This window comes from Jaculus jaculus, chromosome 3 (assembly GCF_020740685.1).
Source record: "Jaculus jaculus isolate mJacJac1 chromosome 3, mJacJac1.mat.Y.cur, whole genome shotgun sequence".
Lineage (NCBI taxonomy): Eukaryota > Metazoa > Chordata > Mammalia > Rodentia > Dipodidae > Jaculus > Jaculus jaculus.
This window is the reverse complement of record NC_059104.1, coordinates 184,633,518-184,653,280: the sequence shown is the minus strand read 5'-3', so window position 1 is coordinate 184,653,280 and position 19,763 is coordinate 184,633,518. Positions and strand designations below refer to the sequence as shown.

Here is a 19,763-nt window from a genome sequence, read left to right as displayed (position 1 = left end):
CCTAGTGGGCATATTTGACCTTGCACTTTCCTCACCTTTATGCATCTGGCTCATGTGGGATCTGGAGAGTCAAACAAGGGTCCCTAGGCTTCACAGGCAAGCACCTTAGCCTCTAAGCCATCTCTCTCTCCACCTCTCTCAGTACTTCTTTTTTAAAAAAATATTTTATTTTTATTTATTTTATTTGACAGCGGTACAGAAATAAGCAGGTAGGGAGAGAGAATAGGCACGCCAGGGCCTCCAGCCACTGCAGACTATCTCCGGATGCATGCCCCCCCTTGTGCATCTGGCTGTGTGGGTCCTGGAGATCTGAACCTGGGTCCCTTGGCTTTGCAGGCAAATGCCTTAACCAGGTGCATTTGCCCCCCTTGTGCATCTGGCTTATGTGGGTCCTGAGGAATCAAACCTGCATCCTTTGACTTTGCAGGCAAGTACCTTAACCACTAAGTAATCTCTCCAGCCCTGTATTTTTATTTATTTATTTATTAATTTTTTTTTTGAGGTAGGGTCTTTCTCTAGCTAGGGATGACCTAGAACTCACTCTGTAGTCCCAGGCTGGCTTCAGACTCATGGCAGTCCTACCTTGCCTCCCAAGTGCTCGGATTAAAGGCATGTGTCACCACACCCAGCTTACTTGTTCTTTTTTTTTTTAATTTTTAATTAATTAATTATTTATTTGAGAGCGACAGACAGAGAGAAAGACAGAGGGAGAGAGAGAGAATGGGCACGCCAGGGCTTCCAGCCTCTGCAAACGAACTCCAGATGCGTGCACCCCCTTGTGCATCTGGCTAATGTGGGACCCGGGGAACTGAGCCTTGAACCGGGGTCCTTAGGCTTCACAGGCAAGCGCTTAACCGCTAAGCCATCTCTCCAGCCCTGCTTGTTCTTTTTTAAGCCAGCGTCTCTTCCCGATTGTGGGGCTTGCCATTTTTCTTTCTCTTGAGCTGTGGTGATTCTCTGGTGGTCTGTTTCCCTACGGGACTAGAGTTGCAGATGCCTCTGGTCTTGCCCAGCCGTTTACACGGATTGAACGCCACGGTCCCTCGGGCCTGCTGGCGCCCTCGTGCTTGTGCCCGCGTGCCCTTAACTGCTGAGTCATCACTCCACCCGAAGGACTGTGCTGAGGATGGTGGGGAGAGGTAGCTGTCGAGGGGTGACGTAGCTGTCGTGGGGTGACGTATCCTCATGCTAGGTTTATTCTGAGCCATCTACCTGGAGGCATCCTGCTGTAGCTGGGGCTGAGGTAGGGTCTCACTCTGGCTCAGGCTGACCTGGAATTCACTCTGTAGTCTCAGGTTGGCCTTGAACTCACAGTGATCCTCCTGCCTCTGCCTCCCAGGTGCTGGGATTAAAGGCGTGCGCCACCATGCCCAGCTTTTTTTTTAATCATTAAGAATATACTTTGTATGGATATGTCATGTGTTGGTGCCATCTTTTCCCTCCTCCTTACCCCCACAGGGTACAAGCAGCACAGTACCATATTTATGGATTTATAGGTTTTCTCCTATGCTAAGGATTGTGAGTTTCAGTCCTCTGTTTTATCACAGGTCCAGTAACTAAAAAATAAAAACAAAATACTTGTATTTTCAATTTAAATAGCAGTTTGGGATGTGCATGAAACAGCAGCATAGGCTCAGGCTGTGTGCTGTTTGCTGATGGACTCTAGAATGGCTCAGCTTCCTGCCCTTGAAGCCTGTCAGTATGGCTCTTCTGTCTTCACCCTGTACCGTGGGCTCGGAGTTAGATTCCCAGATGTCTCCCCTCACGTGGTCACTAAGGGCCCAGATTCCTCTCGGGTGAAAGTGGCTGGGAACATCCGCTCAGTCCTATCATTCAGCAGGATGCTTGATGGAGAGAGATCACTTGTATGGAGACGCTAGCCAGTCAGGCAGGAGGGCCAGGAAGGCTGCCAGCGGAGGGCCACATCTGTCTGCAGGGGGCCGCATGCCGCCCAGACTACGCCAGCGCTTAGTAGGGTTGACTGGGATTCTGTCAGTGGAGGCGGCACGATTAGGGGAGAAAATGCTGTCTTGGAGGTGGAAGGCAGACTCACATTCCGCTTTCTGCGTGTTCTGAGGCGGCTGGGGCTTGTGCTTAAGTCCTGCCTCTGGTAGCAGCTGCATGTGTGAGAATTTTCCTTTTTGGCTCACTCAGCAGGCAGAGCTAGGAAGTGCACACACACACATATGCATTTTCAGATGCATGCACCTCTCTCCTATGCATCTGTCTCTACTAGAAACTAAGTATTTGCCCTGGTTTCTCTAATCACAGTCTGATACCACGTGGATGTTTCTAGCTTTCCTCTTCTTCGTATCTACCTCTCCTTTGTGAGCGTGAGGAGTCTAATGGGTTTGTCTTCAGTGTGTTTACCTATTCATTCAAAGTCCGGGCATGTCCCCAGCTCTCACGAGGTGGCCATCCTGGCCAGAGCTGCCTGTCACTAGCTGCGTGGCTCCCCACAGCAGGGTCATGCTGGTCGAGAGGCCCCTCTACCAGTGTATTCCGGTCTAAACATTACCACATTTCTTTTGTAGGCCTGGACAATTCCACAGCAGTGATTGTTGCTGCTGGATCTGGTCACTCAGTGTCATTGTCAGGTAGGTCCCAAGCATTTCCCGGGAGAGTCTGTGGCTCAGAATTCCATGCGTGATTGCCAAGGGCAGCTCAGGGCCCGAGGGACGGTCATACTCTGGGCCGCCACTGGCAGAGTCTTCAGGAAGTTACCTTTCTGAGACCGTTTGTGTCTGCACATGCTCTGTGGGTACTTCTGTGGATTTAATTCCAGTGAATGCGCAGCACTTACATCAAACAAAGGCTCATCCCTTGTCCTCTGAGCTTGTTTTCCCATTATACAAGCACAAAGTTCTCACCTGGTCAGGGGAGTTGTGATGGCCAGGTCTCATAATCACCAGGAACTTCACGTAGTCACGTGGTGCTTTGTGATGCGGGGCTGTCCTCAGAAATGTGTCTGTATGGGATTCTGTCCTTGTTTGAACACCAGCATGGACTTGCACACGTGTAACTGATACGTCTCCTGCACACCTAGACTACATGGCCTGTACTGTTGTATACGGGTCCATTGCTGACTGCAGTGTTCTGTGGTACATACGTCTATAATGCAATTGTGCAGTTACCTTCTTTTTCTTTTTTAGTTTTTCGAGATAGGGTCTCTGACCAGCCCAGGCTGACCTGGAATTAAATATGTGGTCTCAAACTAGCAATAATCCATCTACCTCTGCCTTCCAAGTGCTGGCATTAAAGGCGTGTGCCACCATGCCTGGCTGTTTGTTTTTTTTTTTTTTTTTTGAGACAGGGTCTCATTCTGTAGCTCAGGCTGGTTTGCAACTCACTATGTAGCCCAGGCTGGGTTTGAATTTTTGGTAATCTTCCAGCCACAGTTTCCCAAATTACAAGATTAATTTATTTGCAAACAAAGGGGGCGGGGGAGAGAGAGAGGAAGGGAGGGAGGGCGAGAGGGAGAGAGGGAGCATGCACGTGAGTGTGAGTGGGCCTGCTAGGGCCTCTAGCCACTGCAAATGAACTCCAGACACATGTACCACTTTGCGCATCTGGCTTTACATGGGTACTATGGGTACTGGGGAATTGAACCCAGGTTATTAAGCTTTGCAGGCAAGCACCTTAACCATTGAGCAATCTCTCCATCCCCTATACTACTTTTTTTAAATAAGAGTGAATGAGGATGAGAGAGAATTGGTATGCTGGGTCCTCTATCCACTGCAGTCGAACTCCAGACACATGTGCCATCGTGTGTGTGTGTGTGTGTGTGTGTAAGAGAGAGAGACCTTGCACTCTGGCGTCACGTTGTACGTCTAGCTTACATACCTGGGACCTGGAGAGTCAAGTATGGATGGTTAAGGCAAGTGCCTTCACCATTAAGCCACCTCCCCAGCCTTTTTTAAAAAAACAATATTTTATTTATATTTATTTATTTATTTGACAGAGAAAGAGGGAGAGAGAGGGGGGGGGAGGGAGAGAGAGAATGAATGGGCGCACCAGGGTCTTCGGCCACTGCAAATGAACTCTAGATGTGTGTGCCCCCTTGCACATCTGGCTAACGTGGGTCCTGGGGAATCGAACCTGGGTCCTTTGGCTTTGCAGGCAAATGCCGTAACTGTTAAGCCATCCCTCCAGCCCCCCCCTTCTTATTACTATTATTTTTTGGTTTTTCGAGGTAGGTTTTCACTCTAGTCTAGGCTGACCTGGAATTCATTCTGTATTCTCAGGATGGCCTCAAACTCACAGCGATCCTCCTACATTCTGCTTCCCAAGTGCTGGGATTAAAGGTGTGCGCCACCACACCTGGCTTTTTTTTTTAAGTTCCATGTAACTCATTTCACTGTCTAATATAACTGCCGAAGTTCTCTGCCTTTCTGTACTCTCTAGCTGATTAATTTTTGTACTGACTTATTTTTCTTATTTTATTTATCTACATCTTTTTCTCCCTCCTCCTCTCCTTTCCTTCCTTTTTCGGACAAGGTCTTACCAGCGTGACCTAAAACTTACTGTGTAGCTAACAGTGACCTTCAGCTGGGTATCATTCTGCCTTCCTCTCCCAGCTGCCTGGCCACACAGGTGTCTGCCGCCTGGCTCAGTCCACGAGGCATCAAACTAGGGCCTCCCGCGTCCCGATCCATGGGGTGCGTACCCAGCCCCGCCTGCATCTGTCCAGCTCATGTGCTTATCTCCACACACATTTGTCTGCTCTGCACCCATATTTATATTTTATCTTTCTCTCTGACCTATTTAAATTCATGTATCTAAGTACTTTCTAACCTATTTTCTACAATAGATGTCTCTCAAATTTATCTTTGTGTTCCATTCCTTTGGTCTATCCATTTTTTTCTATCTAATCTATTTTTTTCTCCGCATTATCTCTCTCCTTTAGTTTTTTGAGATAGGGTCATTCTGAGCTGGCTGTGGCTGAGGCTGGCCTCCAACACTTGGTCCCATTTTCTTCACCTCCCAATGGCTGGGACTACAAGCACCTCTGCATGCTGAGCTTTCACATTCCGTTCTTCTGTCTGGCCATTTATCCAGCTACCCACTGAGTCCAGCCAAGTCTGTATGTATGTTCTAGTGACCTTTCTTCAGAAGATTTTTTTTTGTTGTTGTTGTTTATCCTTATTTATTTGAGAGTGACAGACAAAGAGAGAGAAAGAGAGAGGGGGAGGGAGGGAGAGAGAGGGAGAGAATGGGTGCACCAGGGCTTCCAGCCACTGCAAACGAACTCCAGACGCATGTGCCCCCTTGTGCATCTGGCTAATGTGGGTCCTGGGGAACCAAGCCTCGAACCGGAGTCCTTAGGCTTCACAGGCAAGTGCCTAACTGCTAATCCATTTCTCCAGCCCCAGAAGGTGTTTTTTTTGAGAGTCAAAGCTCCATTTTCTTTGGCCAGATTTCTTGGATTGTCCTGTTGGAGGCTGGCAAGTCTGGAGGTTATATGTGTGAAAGATTTATCTTGGGAAGACCTCTCTCAGAATTAATTGCATCTTATTTTTCAAGCAAGTAGGAGGACTTTTATATTTAGTGAGCTTGGTGTTTCATGGGGAAATGTAGGTGTGCACATGGTATATGAAACTGAAGGCAGCATGTATTCTCTCACATCAAACCTCAGCGCTGTGTGACGGAGCCTCTGCTGCTTTTCCAGAGCACCCAAGCCATTGTGAGAGTTCAAGTTCTTTGCAGATTCTGAGCTGTAGATAAACTGTGGCTTAATGAATTTAAACCAGCCAACAAAAGAAACACCTACTTATAGCTCAAATGTTTGTTGAAAGTGTTAAATTGAGTTGAATGCCAACTTTAAGCAACTCCTCTGGCTCCTGGTCCTGTCTTTCCTTCTACAGAGGAAAGCCTGGAGCCTCCAGGATAGAAATGCCTTGCTCAGCCCATAGTCAGTGTGCACGCACGCTTGTGTGTGTGTGTGTGTGTGTGTGTGTGTGTGTGTTTGTGTGTGTGTTCATATTGTCCAAAAGTAAGTGTGTAGTGAAATATTTCTTCACTATTCTAATTAGCTTGAAATGACCAACAGTATGTAAGTCTAGAAATTATCTAATTGCCTGCTCATGTCAATTTCTTACAAATATGTTGTTACTAGTAAATTTATGTTTTCTTTTTCTTTTCTGTTCTTTTTGATTTTTTTTTTTTTTTTTTTTTTTTGTAGTGGGTTACTATGTAGTCCCAGGCTGGCTTCAAACTCATGGCACCCCCTACTTCTGCCTTCTGAGTGCTGGGATTAAGGGCGTGTGCCACCATGCCCAGCCTAAATTTATTACTTCTTATGTGGGCACTTTTATTATGATGCTTTTTAATACCTAGATTTTGAATTCATTGTTGAGCTACAATTCGTATATGATATTCACCATTTAAAAGTGTCCCTTTAGTCATTTTTAGTTTATTCACAAAGTGAGTTGGTTTTAAGTATTTTGAAAGTGAGTTAAAGATTGTCGAGATTAATAACGCTCTCTCCTCATCTTGCTCAGGCCTCCTAACACACTGGATTTTTTTTTTTTTAAGTGCTCTTTAGACCTGTCCTCTGCAGTTCTCGCAGATTATGTAACTATTTGGCATTGCAGCAGAGCTTAATTTTACCTGCTGATGCAACGGCTAATGATCCTCCTGTGGAAAACAGTGTCTTCCAAAAGAAATGGTGTAGATGTTCTAAGGTAAACGAAGACTGGTCACGTACACAAGCTTCGTGTCAGCAGCATCTCTGTAACCCACCGGTCATTAATAGATTGATATGTTTGGGAGATGCAGTCTGTGCTCCCCTGTATGGGATTCCTGTACGCTGTGCACCCCGAAGATTGCACTCTGAGAATGCAGGGTGCCGCGTAACGCTGCGGCACGTCAGCACTGCAGGGCCGCCCGGGAGACCGAGGCAGCCTTTCCCTGCTTCTTCCCGGAAACTGCCCCAGTGACGTGCTCTGCCGTGCCAAGTGCCAGTGAGGAGCCTGTGGGAATTGAACTGGAGACTCCTGGACTCTGGTCTCAAGCCCTTTAATGATACTGTTTGGCTTTGGATCAGCTTGGTGGAATATATGGGTCTTCCCTAGCTCAAGCAATGCTATCAAGTCTTCTTGGGAAATCACAAAATGCAGTGGAAATGAAGTCCTGGCTTCCTGTTCCTCTACTGCCATGTGTCCTGATTAGCCAAGTGGTCATGAAAAGTCATTTAACATTTGTCAGCCTTTTATATGAATTTATCTTTGAGGACAGTGCTGTCTGATAGAAATAAAGTGTGAGCCATATTGAAAAAAGTAAAATGAAACAGGTGAAATTATTTCTATTAATATGTTTTACTTAACTCAGAATATCCACAATATTATTTTAGCATATAACCAGCATGAAAATTATTGATGTCTTTGCAGTCCAGCATGTATTTTGCCACTGATGTCTCATTTGCACTAGCCACGTTTCAGATGCTCCGTAAGCACATGGCTCGTGCTGTTGGCTGGGTGGTTGTGGAGTCTTGCGTGTTAGGGCTAGGAAAGCTTACAGAACAGCTCGGGGAAGTTACCGATTGACAGCCTGTAGGCCAAATTATAGCCTTGGCATCATTTTGTTTGACTTTCATCTAAAAATTATTTTTGAACTTGAATGCCTCTCTGACAGTCATGTGCTTGTTGGTTTTCTACTGTTCCTCACCAATTGCTCTTGTTATCGGTGTCCATGGTCATATTGCCTGCCCTTCTGGACCAGCTGCCCTTCCATCCAATATTCAGCTGGTGAAACTAAGGCTCAGGAAGGAAGTGATTTGTCCAGGGTCAATAGCTAGTTAGCAGATCCAGGAATAGAAGCCAGAGTCACTTGACTCTGAACTTGCTTCTTTGTCCTATTAAATCACAATGTCAGTCATGTCTGCTTACATCACAGGATTATTGCAAGGCTGAAGCAAGCCGAGAGGCTGCACAGATGGAAAGTGGTAGCTTCGTGTCTTCTGCTGGGCACGGCGCACTGCGTTTCCCTTCGTTTAAAAAAGTTTGACCTTTACTAGTGCATCCCCCCACCCCCCACCCCCACCCCGCCAAGGTAGGGTGTCACACTAGCCCAGGCTGACCTGGCACTCACTCTGTAGTCCCAGGCTGGCCTTGAACTTAAAGTCTAATAGCACATCTTTTTTTTTTTTTTGTTTGTTTTGGTTTTTCATGGTAGGTTCTTGCTCTTGCCAAGGCTGACCTGGAATTCACTGTAGTGTCAGGGTGGCCTTGAACTCACGGTGATCCTCCTAACTCTGCCTCCCGAGTGCTGGGATTAAAGGCGTGCGCCACCACGCCCAGCAGTTCTAATAGCACATCTTCTAACCTCTTATTTTAAAAAGTTAAACATTTTCTTCCTAACTAAAGGTATGCGAGTATATACAGAAAACAAAGAAATAGGTCTTCCTCGTTTCCTGTGCACAGGGCTCTTGTAGGCATGGTGTGTTTGGTGTGGCACACGTGAGTGTGCTCGGTGCCACTGAGCACTGCGGTGTAGTGCGACGCAGCTCCTTTCAACCTCTTCTCCTCAGCGCTGTGTTGTCTCCGTCATCTTGGCGATCTTCCTTCACCTCCTGTTCTCCTTCTGTTGCAGATGCAGGAGAGCTGCATGTCTGGGGCAGTAACAAGCACGGGCAACTGGCCTGCCAGGCTGCTTTCCTTCCTGTGCCCCAGAAAATAGAAGCATGCTCTTTTCAGAATGAAAAGGTCACTGCCATCTGGAGCGGGTGGACGCACCTAGTTGCTCAGACAGGTGAGAATGCAGCAGAAAATATGGGGCTGGGAAGGACAGCTGGGGACGGTTGTCTAAACCGACACTGGTGCTTGGGGTTAAGGATTTTTTTTTTGGGGGGGGAGCCAGTTTCAGCTCTCTCTGGTAAGTCATACCCTCCACATCTGTGCACACAAATATTGACTTGCCAGCATTTGTATTAGTGATGCCTTTAATTAATCCTTTAAAAAATCTTATCTGGGCATGGTGGCACATGCCTTTAATCCCAGCACTCAGAGGTAGGAGGATCACTGTGAATTTGAGGCCACCCTGAGATTGCATCATGAATTCCAGGTCAGCCTGGGCTAGAGTGAGACCTTGCTTTGTAAAACAAACTTAATTTGAGCTGGAGAGAGCGATGGCTTAGTGGTTAAGGGCCTTGCCTGCAAAGTCTAAGGACCCAAGTTTGATTCCCCAGCACCCATGTAAGCCAGATGCACAGGGTGGCACATGCCTCCCGAGTTTGTTTGCAGCAGCTAGAGTCCCTGGCACACCCATTCTCTCTATCTGCCTCTTTTTCTTTCTTTCATAAATTAATAAGAATAAATAAAATATTTAAAAAGAATGTTCTTATCATTTTGGAATAGAAGCTTGTTTAAGAAAGATGCATGAGGGCTGGAGAGATGGCTTAGCGGTTAAGCGCTTGCCTATGAAGCCTAAGGACCCCGGTTCGAGGCTCGGTTCCCCAGGTCCCACGTTAGCCAGATGCACAAGGAGGCGCACGCGTCTGGAGTTTGTTTGCAGAGGCTGGAAGCCCTGGCTCGCCCATTCTCTCTCTCTGCCTCTTTCTCTCTGTCTGTTGCTTTCAAATAAATAAATAAAAATAAAAGAAAAAAAATTAAAAAAAAAAAAAGAAAGATGCATGATAAAACATCTGTATCACCAGTTTAGATGATCCTCTCAGGAAGGTGTGGCGTTCATTTGGATGAAAGTAATTTCTTTCCTCAAAGAGTTAAGGCATGAAGATTGGGCCTGTCTGTAGATTCTCTTCTTTTTTTCAGTTTTTTTTTTTTTTTGAGAGAGAAGAGAGAAAACAAGGCCTCAGTCACTGCAATTGAACTCCAGACGCTTGCGCCACCTAGTGGGCACATGCAGCCTTGCATTTGCCTCACCTTTGTGTGTCTGGCTAATGTGGGATCTGGAGAGGTGCACTTGTGTCCTTAGGCTTCGCATGCAAGTGCCTTAACTGCTGAGCCATCTCTCCAACCCTGGATTCTCTTCTTCTTCTTTTTTTTTTTTTTGAGATAGAGTCTCCCTCCCATAATGGAATTCACTATGTAGTCTCAGTGTGTCCTCAAACTCATGGCAATCTTCCTACCTGTGCTTTCTGAGTGCTGGGATTAAAGGCGTATGCCACCACGCCTGGCCTGGATTCTCAATGAGACTCACTGTAGCAGTAGCTACTGATGCATGCAATGGTTGGTCCCTCTTCCTGCAGGCCTGCTCACTTCTATGTCTCCATTGCTTCTCAGAAAATGCATTCATTTTCCTCTGTCAAAGTGTTGCTAGTTAAGAGAACCTACATCTACTGCAGTGCACATGAGGCAGGGTGCATGGCCAGGATTTCCGACTTCTTTTCTGGGCCCCACTGGCTTACGAACAGAAGGCTTCCTTTGTCTCTGGAATCAGGTGTGCGATCAAAACGGTTCATGCTTATTAGGAACCTGTTGAGCACTGTGCTGACTTTTAGAGAAACAGGAGCGAAGACATGGACCTTGCTTTCTTCCTTGAGTGTATAAGTAGGGCTTAAGTCTGGTATATAGAGGAAGGGACTGTGGAGGTGCTTAAAGTGTAAGGTGCATGCCGCCCCAGCATGAGGACTGAGTTTGGATCCCTGGCATCTACGTAAAAATGGTGGTATGTGCTTGTCATGCCAGCACTTGGGAAGCAGAGCCAGGAGGATCCCTGGGGTCCACTACCAAGCCAGTAAACTCTGGGCTTAGTAAGAGACACTGTCTCAGAGAATAAGGTGGAGAGTGACTGAGGAAGACTAACTTCTGGCTTCCACCTGCACATGTGTCTACATGCATATGACTATGCATACACACATGCATGCATACCATATACATATGCAAACACCAAAAAATAGAATTGGAAAGCTTATCCACCCATCCATCTAGCTGGGAGGATCTCTTTGTGCATGTCTATTCTAGCTGTAAGTCTTTCTTTCTTTTTTTTTTTTTTTTTTGAGGTGGGGTCTCTCTCTGTCCCAGGCTGACCTGGAATTCACTATGTAGTCTCAGGGTGGCCTTGAACTCAATGGCAATCCTCGTACCTCTGCCTCCCGAGTGCTGGGATTAAAGGTGTGTGCCACCACGCCCGGCATAACTTTCCCCTTTCTCCTAAGACCAGAAAGGTTCAAAGCTGGGATGTCTGCATATCTGGTGGTTGTACTAAATGTTGGGTAAATGGGAGCCTCCTGCTATTTGAGCCACTGATTTCATGTTCCTTATAGGAGGCCCTTGCCCTGGCCTGATGTCACTGAGAAGAAGCACCCATTCAAACTCAGCTGCTCACAGCAGCAGGCACAGGATTTTCTCATGGGGTCAGAAACAGCTCATTAGTAGAACAAGGAGTTGTTTGACTCTGGTTGTTTTCAAAACCCCAGGGGTGGTGCTTCCTCAGCCAGGCTTGAGGACCCAATAGTGCACAGCTCCTGACTGGGGAGGCCTTAGCTGTGTGAGAACCAGAGTTTCAGCACAGTGGCCATGTGTCTGGCCAGATGATCAGATAGAATAAGGTGAAAGGAAGGCGGAGCTTTCTGGATCAGTATTTCTCAGCCAGAGTTGAGTTTTGTCCCATGGAGACGTTGCCTTGGCTGGAGACATTTGTGGTTGTCACACCTGGAGGTTGTTACTGACGTACAGGGGTAGAGACCAAGGAAGCCACCACATGTCATTGCACTGCAAAGGGCACTCCCAGCCCTACACAAAACCTCCTCCAATCCAAATGTTCCCAGTGCCACAGTTGAGACATGCTGCCCAAGATGGATGTCCCTGGTGGCAGGTGCTTAGCTAGGGCAGATTGCATGGCATCAAGAGAGCTTTCCAGATGGTCTGTACGGGGCTCTCGATGTGCTTGCTGCCCTCCCCTTCAGGAGTCTGTTGTCCGCCCTCAGTGTTTGCAATGGAAAAATACTTTTCTGTTAGTCAGAGGCACTTGGAAAGTGTCCAGGAGAACCTGTTCTAATCTGGGAGAGTTGGCAAGGGTACCTGTGTCTCAGGCTGGTGGTGCTGGGTTCTAGAAGCTTTTCCCAAGCTGCTGATTACCTGTGATCGTTGTTCTCAGGAACTTGACGGCGCTCCTGGGTGACTTTACCAGGCTCAGTATCCTGCAGCTGTCTTGTTAAGATTCATGGCTTCCTGGCTGGAGCACTTTCAGAAAGTTGGATGACAGAGCTGGGTAGTCTGGACTAAATCATTTTACCTGTCTAGGCCTTAGTTTCCTATGTATCTGTCAAGTAGGACATGAAGCCTACCTATATTCTGCATAGGGCTGTGGCAATCTGCAAATGAATGTGTCAGTGCAAGATCCAGGCATGTCGTGATGTTGACTGGAAAACCTCTCCCCGTGTCCACTGTCACCACCCCTCTCCCCGTGTGCGCCGTCTCCACCCCTCTCCCCGTGTGCGCCGTCTCCACCCCTCTCCCCGTGTGCGCCGTCTCCACCCCTCTCCCCGTGTGCGCCGTCTCCACCCCTCTCCCCGTGTCCGCCGTCTCCACCCCTCTCCCCGTGTGCGCCGTCTCCACCCCTCTCCCCGTGTGCTCCGTCTCCACACCTCTCCCCGTGTGCGCCGTCTCCACCCCTGTCCCCGTGTGCGCCGTCTCCACCCCTGTCCCCGTGTGCGCCGTCTCCACCCCTGTCCCCGTGTGCGCCGTCTCCACCCCTGTCCCCGTGTGCGCCGTCTCCACCCCTGTCCCCGTGTGCGCCGTCTCCACCCCTCTCCCCGTGTCCGCCGTCTCCACCCCTCTCCCCGTGTGCGCCGTCTCCACCCCTCTCCCCGTGTGCGCCGTCTCCACCCCTCTCCCCGTGTCCGCCGTCTCCACCCCTCTCCCCGTGTGCTCCGTCTCCACACCTCTCCCCGTGTGCGCTGTCTCCACCCCTCTCCCCGTGTCCGCCGTCTCCACCCCTCTCCCCGTGTGCGCCGTCTCCACCCCTCTCCCCGTGTCCGCCGTCTCCACCCCTCTCCCCGTGTCCGCCGTCTCCACCCCTCTCCCCGTGTGCGCCGTCTCCACCCCTCTCCCCGTGTGCGCCGTCTCCACCCCTCTCCCCGTGTGCGCCGTCTCCACCCCTCTCCCCGTGTGCGCCGTCTCCACCCCTCTCCCCGTGTGCTCTGTCTCCACACCTCTCCCCGTGTGCGCCGTCTCCACCCCTCTCCCCGTGTGCGCCGTCTCCACCCCTCTCCCCGTGTGCTCTGTCTCCACACCTCTCCCCGTGTGCTCCGTCTCCACACCTCTCCCCGTGTGCTCCGTCTCCACACCTCTCCCCGTGTGCACTGTCACCTTCGTGGTTGTCTGGTCATCTTTTATCTCATGCCACATAAACCTCTTATTTGTGTTTTTTATTATTGTTTTGAAGCAGGGTCTCATATAAAACCCAGGCTGGCCTTGAACTCACTATGTAGTGGTCAGTGACCTTGAACTTCTGACCCGCTAGCCTTCACCTCTGGCGTGTTAGCATTGTAAGCATGTACTACCATGTCCAATTCATACAGTGCTAACAGTTGAACCCAGGGCTGTGCATGCTAGTCAGGTGCTCTACCAACTGAGCCACAGTCCTTTTTCCTTGTGGATTCTTCGTCTAATTCCTTCCCTGCTTGCCTAACAAGCTCCTTGAGGGAAGGAGTTATGCTTGGTTTTGCTCCTTCTTGTATCCTCAGCTCTTGGCATTTAGGAGTAGTCTGTGATATACAAATGAACAAGCCCGACTTCTCTGAACATACTTCCTCATTCAAAGACTGGAGGATAATTGACGACCTTCTGTGAGGATCACGGGAGATGGTGGATTAGCGTGTATGGCACAGGACTGGCCCATGTGTCCTCTCTGTCACATCTGTGTCTACCCCCTTCGCAAACTCCAGAGCTCTCGGGACTTCCGTGCCTTATTTCTTTTCATTCCAGCAGAGGTCTCTGTGGGGCTAGTTAGGAACACCTCTGGGTGGGTAACAACAGGTAGGTTCAGGACCATCCTGAAGAGTACAGATTATCAGTGCTTACCAATGCGGAGTGCTGACGGCTTATTAGGATTTCAAGGGGAATGCTTTTCACCAGATCCAAGTGCTAATGTGGGGCTGGTCAGAACGTCTAGAGTCCAGATGCTGGGCTGCTGAAAGCTTTCCTTGGGCCCTGCAGTTTCCCAGAGTGGCCCTGTGGTGTCGCAGGGGATGCGGGTTGAAAACATGAAACCAAATGCAGAGTTCTTTGACAATCTTTCTTTCTTCAGTGTCACCTGAGAGAGTACTAACACCCTAGAAGCTTTAGAAAATCAGAGGTAGAGAAGACATCTTTCTCAATGACAAAGAGAGAACTGAAACCAGGAACGGAGATGTGACTTTGTGGCCGCTTGTCTGAACACCCCATTTTGCCTCAGCAGGTGTGGTCCCTGTCCTGCTGCCCTCAGGTTCGGTGCTATTGTGAGAGGTTTTGCCTCTTTCTTTTCTGAAGAGGAGATTCTCCTGTGCCAGGACCGTCTCTTAGCTACTCTGCTTCCTTCAGGAACCATAGACCAAGAGCTGTTTCACGGCATCTGTTGTGTGTGTGTCAGTGATAGCCCAGCGCAGCCATTGATCCACACAGAACTGAGTTTATAAATATGCCCAGTGCTGACTGAGGCCAAGATTCCTACCAGAAGAGGGTGACATTGTGTATTACTCTATCTGCTTTGGGACCGTAGATCACGAAACTTCCGCAGAGCTCAGGGAAAGTCTGCATTTGAAGCAGGTGGTTTGGAATTCATTATGCTTGCTTTCAAACTTTGGAACCCCGTGGTTGAAAGTGAAGGGGAACCCAAAAGACTGTTTTGAAATGGGCAGTACTGCTTCATTATCATTGGTACCTGAAGTCGTTTCCTTTAAAAGCCCAGAACCCTCAGGATGCCAGCAGCGGATGGGATGCTAGAGAACATCTGAGCTGACACCCTCAGTTTGGAACTGAGGCTGAGGGCTCGGGGCGGGGAGTGAGCGAAGGAGCAGGACCGGAGCTCAAGCCTCGCGGCTCTTGGTTCAAGGTTCCTTCTGCCTGTCATTCTCTTGAGGAGATGCGGATGACCTAAACTCGTTAATCCTCCGGGTGTGGTAGTTCCTTCTGTACAGGAAGTTGTGCTCTAAGAAAACCCTGCTTTTGGGGCCGAGGAGACAGTTTAGTGGGGAAAGTGTAGACCAGAGTTTGATCCCCAGTGTCCACGTGAACTGCTGAATGCAGTGCCATGGCAGTGATGGGAGATGGAGACAGGCACATCCCAGGGGCTTGCTGGCCTACTGGGTGAGCTCCACGTCAGCCGGAGACCTTGTCCCCCAAAGAGGTGGCTGGTGCCTGAGGAACGACACCTGAGATTATCCTCTGGCTTCCACATGCACTCTCGCTCACAGCCTCGCTTTTTAGTGAAGGGTGCAGCCATTGATTCCGTGAGTGGGTGTGCACATGTAAACTGGAGGACCCCGGATTGTCCAGGGCGGGCGTCACAGGCACCTGGGGCGCGTGGACGAGCTGCGTTTCCCTTCCCGAGCCTGTGGCAGCTGTGGCACATTCTCCTTCCTTCACAGACAAGCCCCTGGCTGGTGAACTGCACTGGCCTGGTGTGTGGATGGGCAGAGCTTAGGCTTGAACTTGGCCGTTCGTCTCCATGCCTGCCGCACTACATTTAAGTCACAGGTGCCTCCCAGTGCTCTTGCTCTCAAGTAAGCCTCTGTGTTCTTCACAGAAGCATCTTGCTTCAGTGCGCCAGTGCTAACACGCTCTCCCTGCAATGAGGATGGAACACTCTCGATCTTCGAGCCTCTGGCAGGAATGTGCACTGTTGATTCTAGAAAGAGCACCATTGTCTGGAATACAGGGATACCCAACATTCAGAGCGAGCTTCAGGAAGCTTGTGTTTGGACGAATAAGTTAAACATTTAGTGGAGGAATAAGAGAATGTGGCAGAGGGCCAGTGGAGTGGCTGAGCCACTGAGGTCTAGGGTTTCCGAAGGAGAAGTCACTGTGGGCAAGAATGGGAGGGAAGGGCAAGACATTGTGGTTGGGCTTTGGGAAGGTCACTTTTTAGGAGGTGGAGGTGTATGAATTTGTTTTCCTCTGACAAGATGCTCAACTCCCGTCTTCCATGGGGCCCATAGGGCATTGTGGACATAATGACCTTTATGGCTATTCCGGCTCCAGAGTTCTATCCTGTGAAAAGAAACCTGGTTTAAGAAAATAGTCGTGGATATGTCCAGGGAACAAGCAGAAGGCCACTCACACAGCCTAATTTCTAATGACTGAAACAAATGAATCCAAAGGGAGGTTGTTTAATTCTAGTACAGCGATATGTTGAAATAGTATACAGACATCAACTAAAAGATTATAGAAGATTTAATTTCAGAGAAATATGCTCATACTATAGTGAAAGGAGTAGCTAATAATATACTATAGCTCCTAATTTGTTTTAAAAAGTGTTTCTATAAGCAGAGCAGAAGGAAATGTGCCCGCATATTCTCTCTGCTGGGTGGGGTTGTATATTTCCTGTACTGGATATGTAATTTGCGGTGTAGTTATGACCCTCGTAAATGCTGTTTAAAAGCCACCGAGATCAGTGGCTTACCCCTCAATCCATGGATCCAGTCCCTCTGTCAGAGATTCCTGCAATTCCTGCACGGATGTCCTTGACAAGGCTCTTCCCTGGGCCTCAATTGAAAGGTCGTATGGGAAAGGGGCAAGAGGGTGTAGTAGGAGGCAAGAAATTAGGCATCTATTTTTGGTTCAGTCATGAGTCAGCTTGATGACCTTGGGTGTCCCTTCCGAACATCCTTAAGCTTTGGTTTCCTCATCTGAAGAGGTGAGAGGAGGTCACAAAAGGTCCTTAGAGCTCCAAAATATATTGGCTCCTAAAGATGATGGTTTTTTTCACCTTTGTGGAACCAGCTGAGAGGTGGAACTGATTCCTTGATGCTGGTGTCCTTGCCTTTGGCCACCACCTTTGGCTGCTGGCGTGAGTTTAGGGTGGGATCCAGTGGGAGCCTAGTGATCTGAGCTGGAAGTATGTAGTGAATGTATCCAACCACGAGGGGGCAGCATTGCTCGATGACATTCCCTTCCTACTTCTGTCCATGGGAAGTGGGAAGGTAGCCGGTATTTGCCTTTGGGTTTCAGATTCTAGCATTTTGTAGGTAGAGGGACTTCGAGCCCCATTCAGTAAGACATTAAATATATTGCAGATGTGAATTGATGGGAGCAAGGGAAGCCCAGTGACCCATATATATATTGTCAAACATCATTTCTTGTAGAGTCTGCATTATAGGGCACAGTAGATGGCTGCAGACAGAGCCAGGCCTGCACAGTGGACAGCTCCTGGGAACCTAAGGGGTCTAGTGGGACACATTTTCCTGAGCTCTTCTACCCAGAGCCTGTGCAGCCTGGAGTTAGGAACTTCCTGACCTGTCTGGAGTGTGTGGTCAGGTGGAGGGCCCATGAAACACAGTGTCTGCCTCGTTTAGGGGGGTCCAGCTTGCAGTGGGGAGTTGGAGGCTGCCTACAGAAGACCCCACGGGTGTCCTCTTGAACACTGCCCTCCAAAGTCAGGGCGCAGCAGCACTTTTTTATAGTAAGTTTTTCAGCTTAGCCAGTTTATGTGTTATGCCTTGGCATTTATGGAGGTTTGCAAGGCTTTCTGGAAGCCTATTCCCCATCTCCCAAAGGCTGTGTTTCCTGGGCCCTGTGCCGACTATTTTTAGTTTGTTAGTGCCTGCCTACCCTAGGGACTGTGGTCAAGTAGAACCGTGCGCTGGTCTGAGAGCTAGGCAGCTAGGCGACCTTGAGCACTCCTTCTCCTCTGGGAAGGGAGGCCAGGCTCCCAGCTGACCCTCTGGGCCAGAAGGATGAATACCTGGCATGCTTGTGGCTTTTGTGTTTGGCAGTGATCACCCCATTGATCTGTGGCCTGGAGAAGTGCAAGGTGTGTCCACCTGAAGCTGAAGCAAGAATCACCCTCTGGAGAAGAAGCTTTGCTCAGAGCTTGATCAAAGCCAAATGCAGCAAGGCCCAGGGGGCCACCAGATGGCAGCAGTGGGCAGGCAGACAGCCTTGGGGCCAGGGTGGGCAGGGCCAATGTCCAGAGTCCGATTCAGCAAGGTCAGAGCTGATGACCTCTGCGCGTGCTGTTCCTTGCTGGTGAGAGGAGCTACTGAGGCTGGTCTGGCCTCTACCCTGCTACCCAGAAGAGAGCCAGCAGATAAGGGCCCAGGCCAGAAGCCGGATAGGAAGGGGCCAGTCTTGATCTGCATCTTTTTGGTTCTCATGATTTCCACTCACAGCAAGGACAGAGCTCCCCTCACTCCTCTGTTCTTCCTGAGGCCTGTGTCATGGATGGAGGTAGGGGGTATCCTTCAGGCCCCTGTACCCAACAGATGGCCAGGCCCACGGCCTTGCCAGAGACATGCTGCAGTGAACATGAGTTAACACAGTTGGTTGAACAAGTGTAGAAATGGTTTCTAAATCCCCGAGAGGGTCAGGTTGGGGCTGCTAAGCACGTACATCTGCCAAGCGCTAAGTGCTGTGCTCAGTGTGGACCTTATGACCTCTTGTAGTCTTCTAAGGCTGAGTTCACTTCCCTTGCATTGCAGGTGGTGGCTGAGGCTCAGAGAGGGTGAGTGGTTTTCTAAAAAGCACAGTCACGTAAGAAGAAAAGCGCACACGTGAGCCCGGCTCTTTGTGATGTCAGAATTCAGTGTCATTTCATGTCATCACTTGTTGTTCCCTCAGAATGACCTCACTGGATGTGTGGCAGGAAGTGACCATCTTTGTCAGTTTGGACTGTTGTCACAAAGCTCCACAGAGTGGATGGCTTCAACGTAACATTGATTTCTCACCATCCCAAAGCACAGGCTGCGTCTGGCAGGGCTCTGCTTCCTGGTTCATAGGTGGCCGTTTGCTGTTATGCTATGGGAAGGGTAGGAGGGTCAACCCTGTTCATGAAGGCCCCATCTCATGGTCTGGCCCTTTCCAGAGGCCCCACTTCCTTACACCATCATATTAGGGGTTGGAGTTGAGACGTGTCTTGGGTGGGTACAAACATTCAGTATGTCAGAGCTTCCTAGGTCCTAGGGGAGGGAGGAACAAAACTGGTGGGAACTGTGGGGCTGGGTTCTGGAGGAAAGGAGATAGAGTTGTGGTGGAGCTGCCCACCATGCTCAGAGCTCATGGTGTGGTTCTGGGAAGGGCTCGAAGTTGCTGGCCAAGGGCTGTGGTTCCATTCAAGGAACTCTCCTCCTTCCTGGGGGACATTGATTTGTTCCAGGAGCTCTCTCAGAAGTGAGCTTTAAGTGGCCAGGCTGTAATTTTGCCATCATTTTTAGGTTCTTGACACATGACACTGTACTTGCCCTTCCTCAGGGGACCTTGCCTGCCCCTTAGGAGCTGTCACTAATCATAGCAACAGCCTGTTCGTTAAAGTGCCCTCAATATGTGCCAAGAGGAAAGTGGCCCATTTGGAGGAATCAGTTGTATCTTTTCTTTTCTTTTTTTTTTTTCAATCTGAGAATGACTTTTTAACCTAGTGAGAAGCTTGATGTGGCCAAAGAGTCTAAGGAGTGAAGTTCGGGTTCTGATTTGCTACTTGTTGACATCCTGGGCAAGTCATGTAACCTCTCTGTGTCTGAAGGTTTTGCTTGTAAAACGCGCTTTGGATTCCTAATTTTTACGCCTCATGAATTATTAGTATATTTATTTTCTCCTTCATTCATTTGTTCAACAAATACTTGTACTGCCATAGGCCAGGGAAGGACATTCTAAGTAGAAGGAATACCATGG

At 49.0% G+C, this 19,763-nt stretch overlaps 1 protein-coding gene across 1 annotated transcript in view; it reads left to right on the top strand.

Moving 5' to 3' along the window:
- Sergef (secretion regulating guanine nucleotide exchange factor) overlaps positions 1-19,763 on the top strand; it is a 228,881-nt gene that overhangs the window by 18,990 nt on the left and 190,128 nt on the right. Inside the window, 2 exon segments of the mRNA XM_045146373.1 lie at positions 2,535-2,597; positions 8,590-8,748. Of these exon segments, the coding sequence (XP_045002308.1) occupies positions 2,535-2,597; positions 8,590-8,748 (222 nt within the window).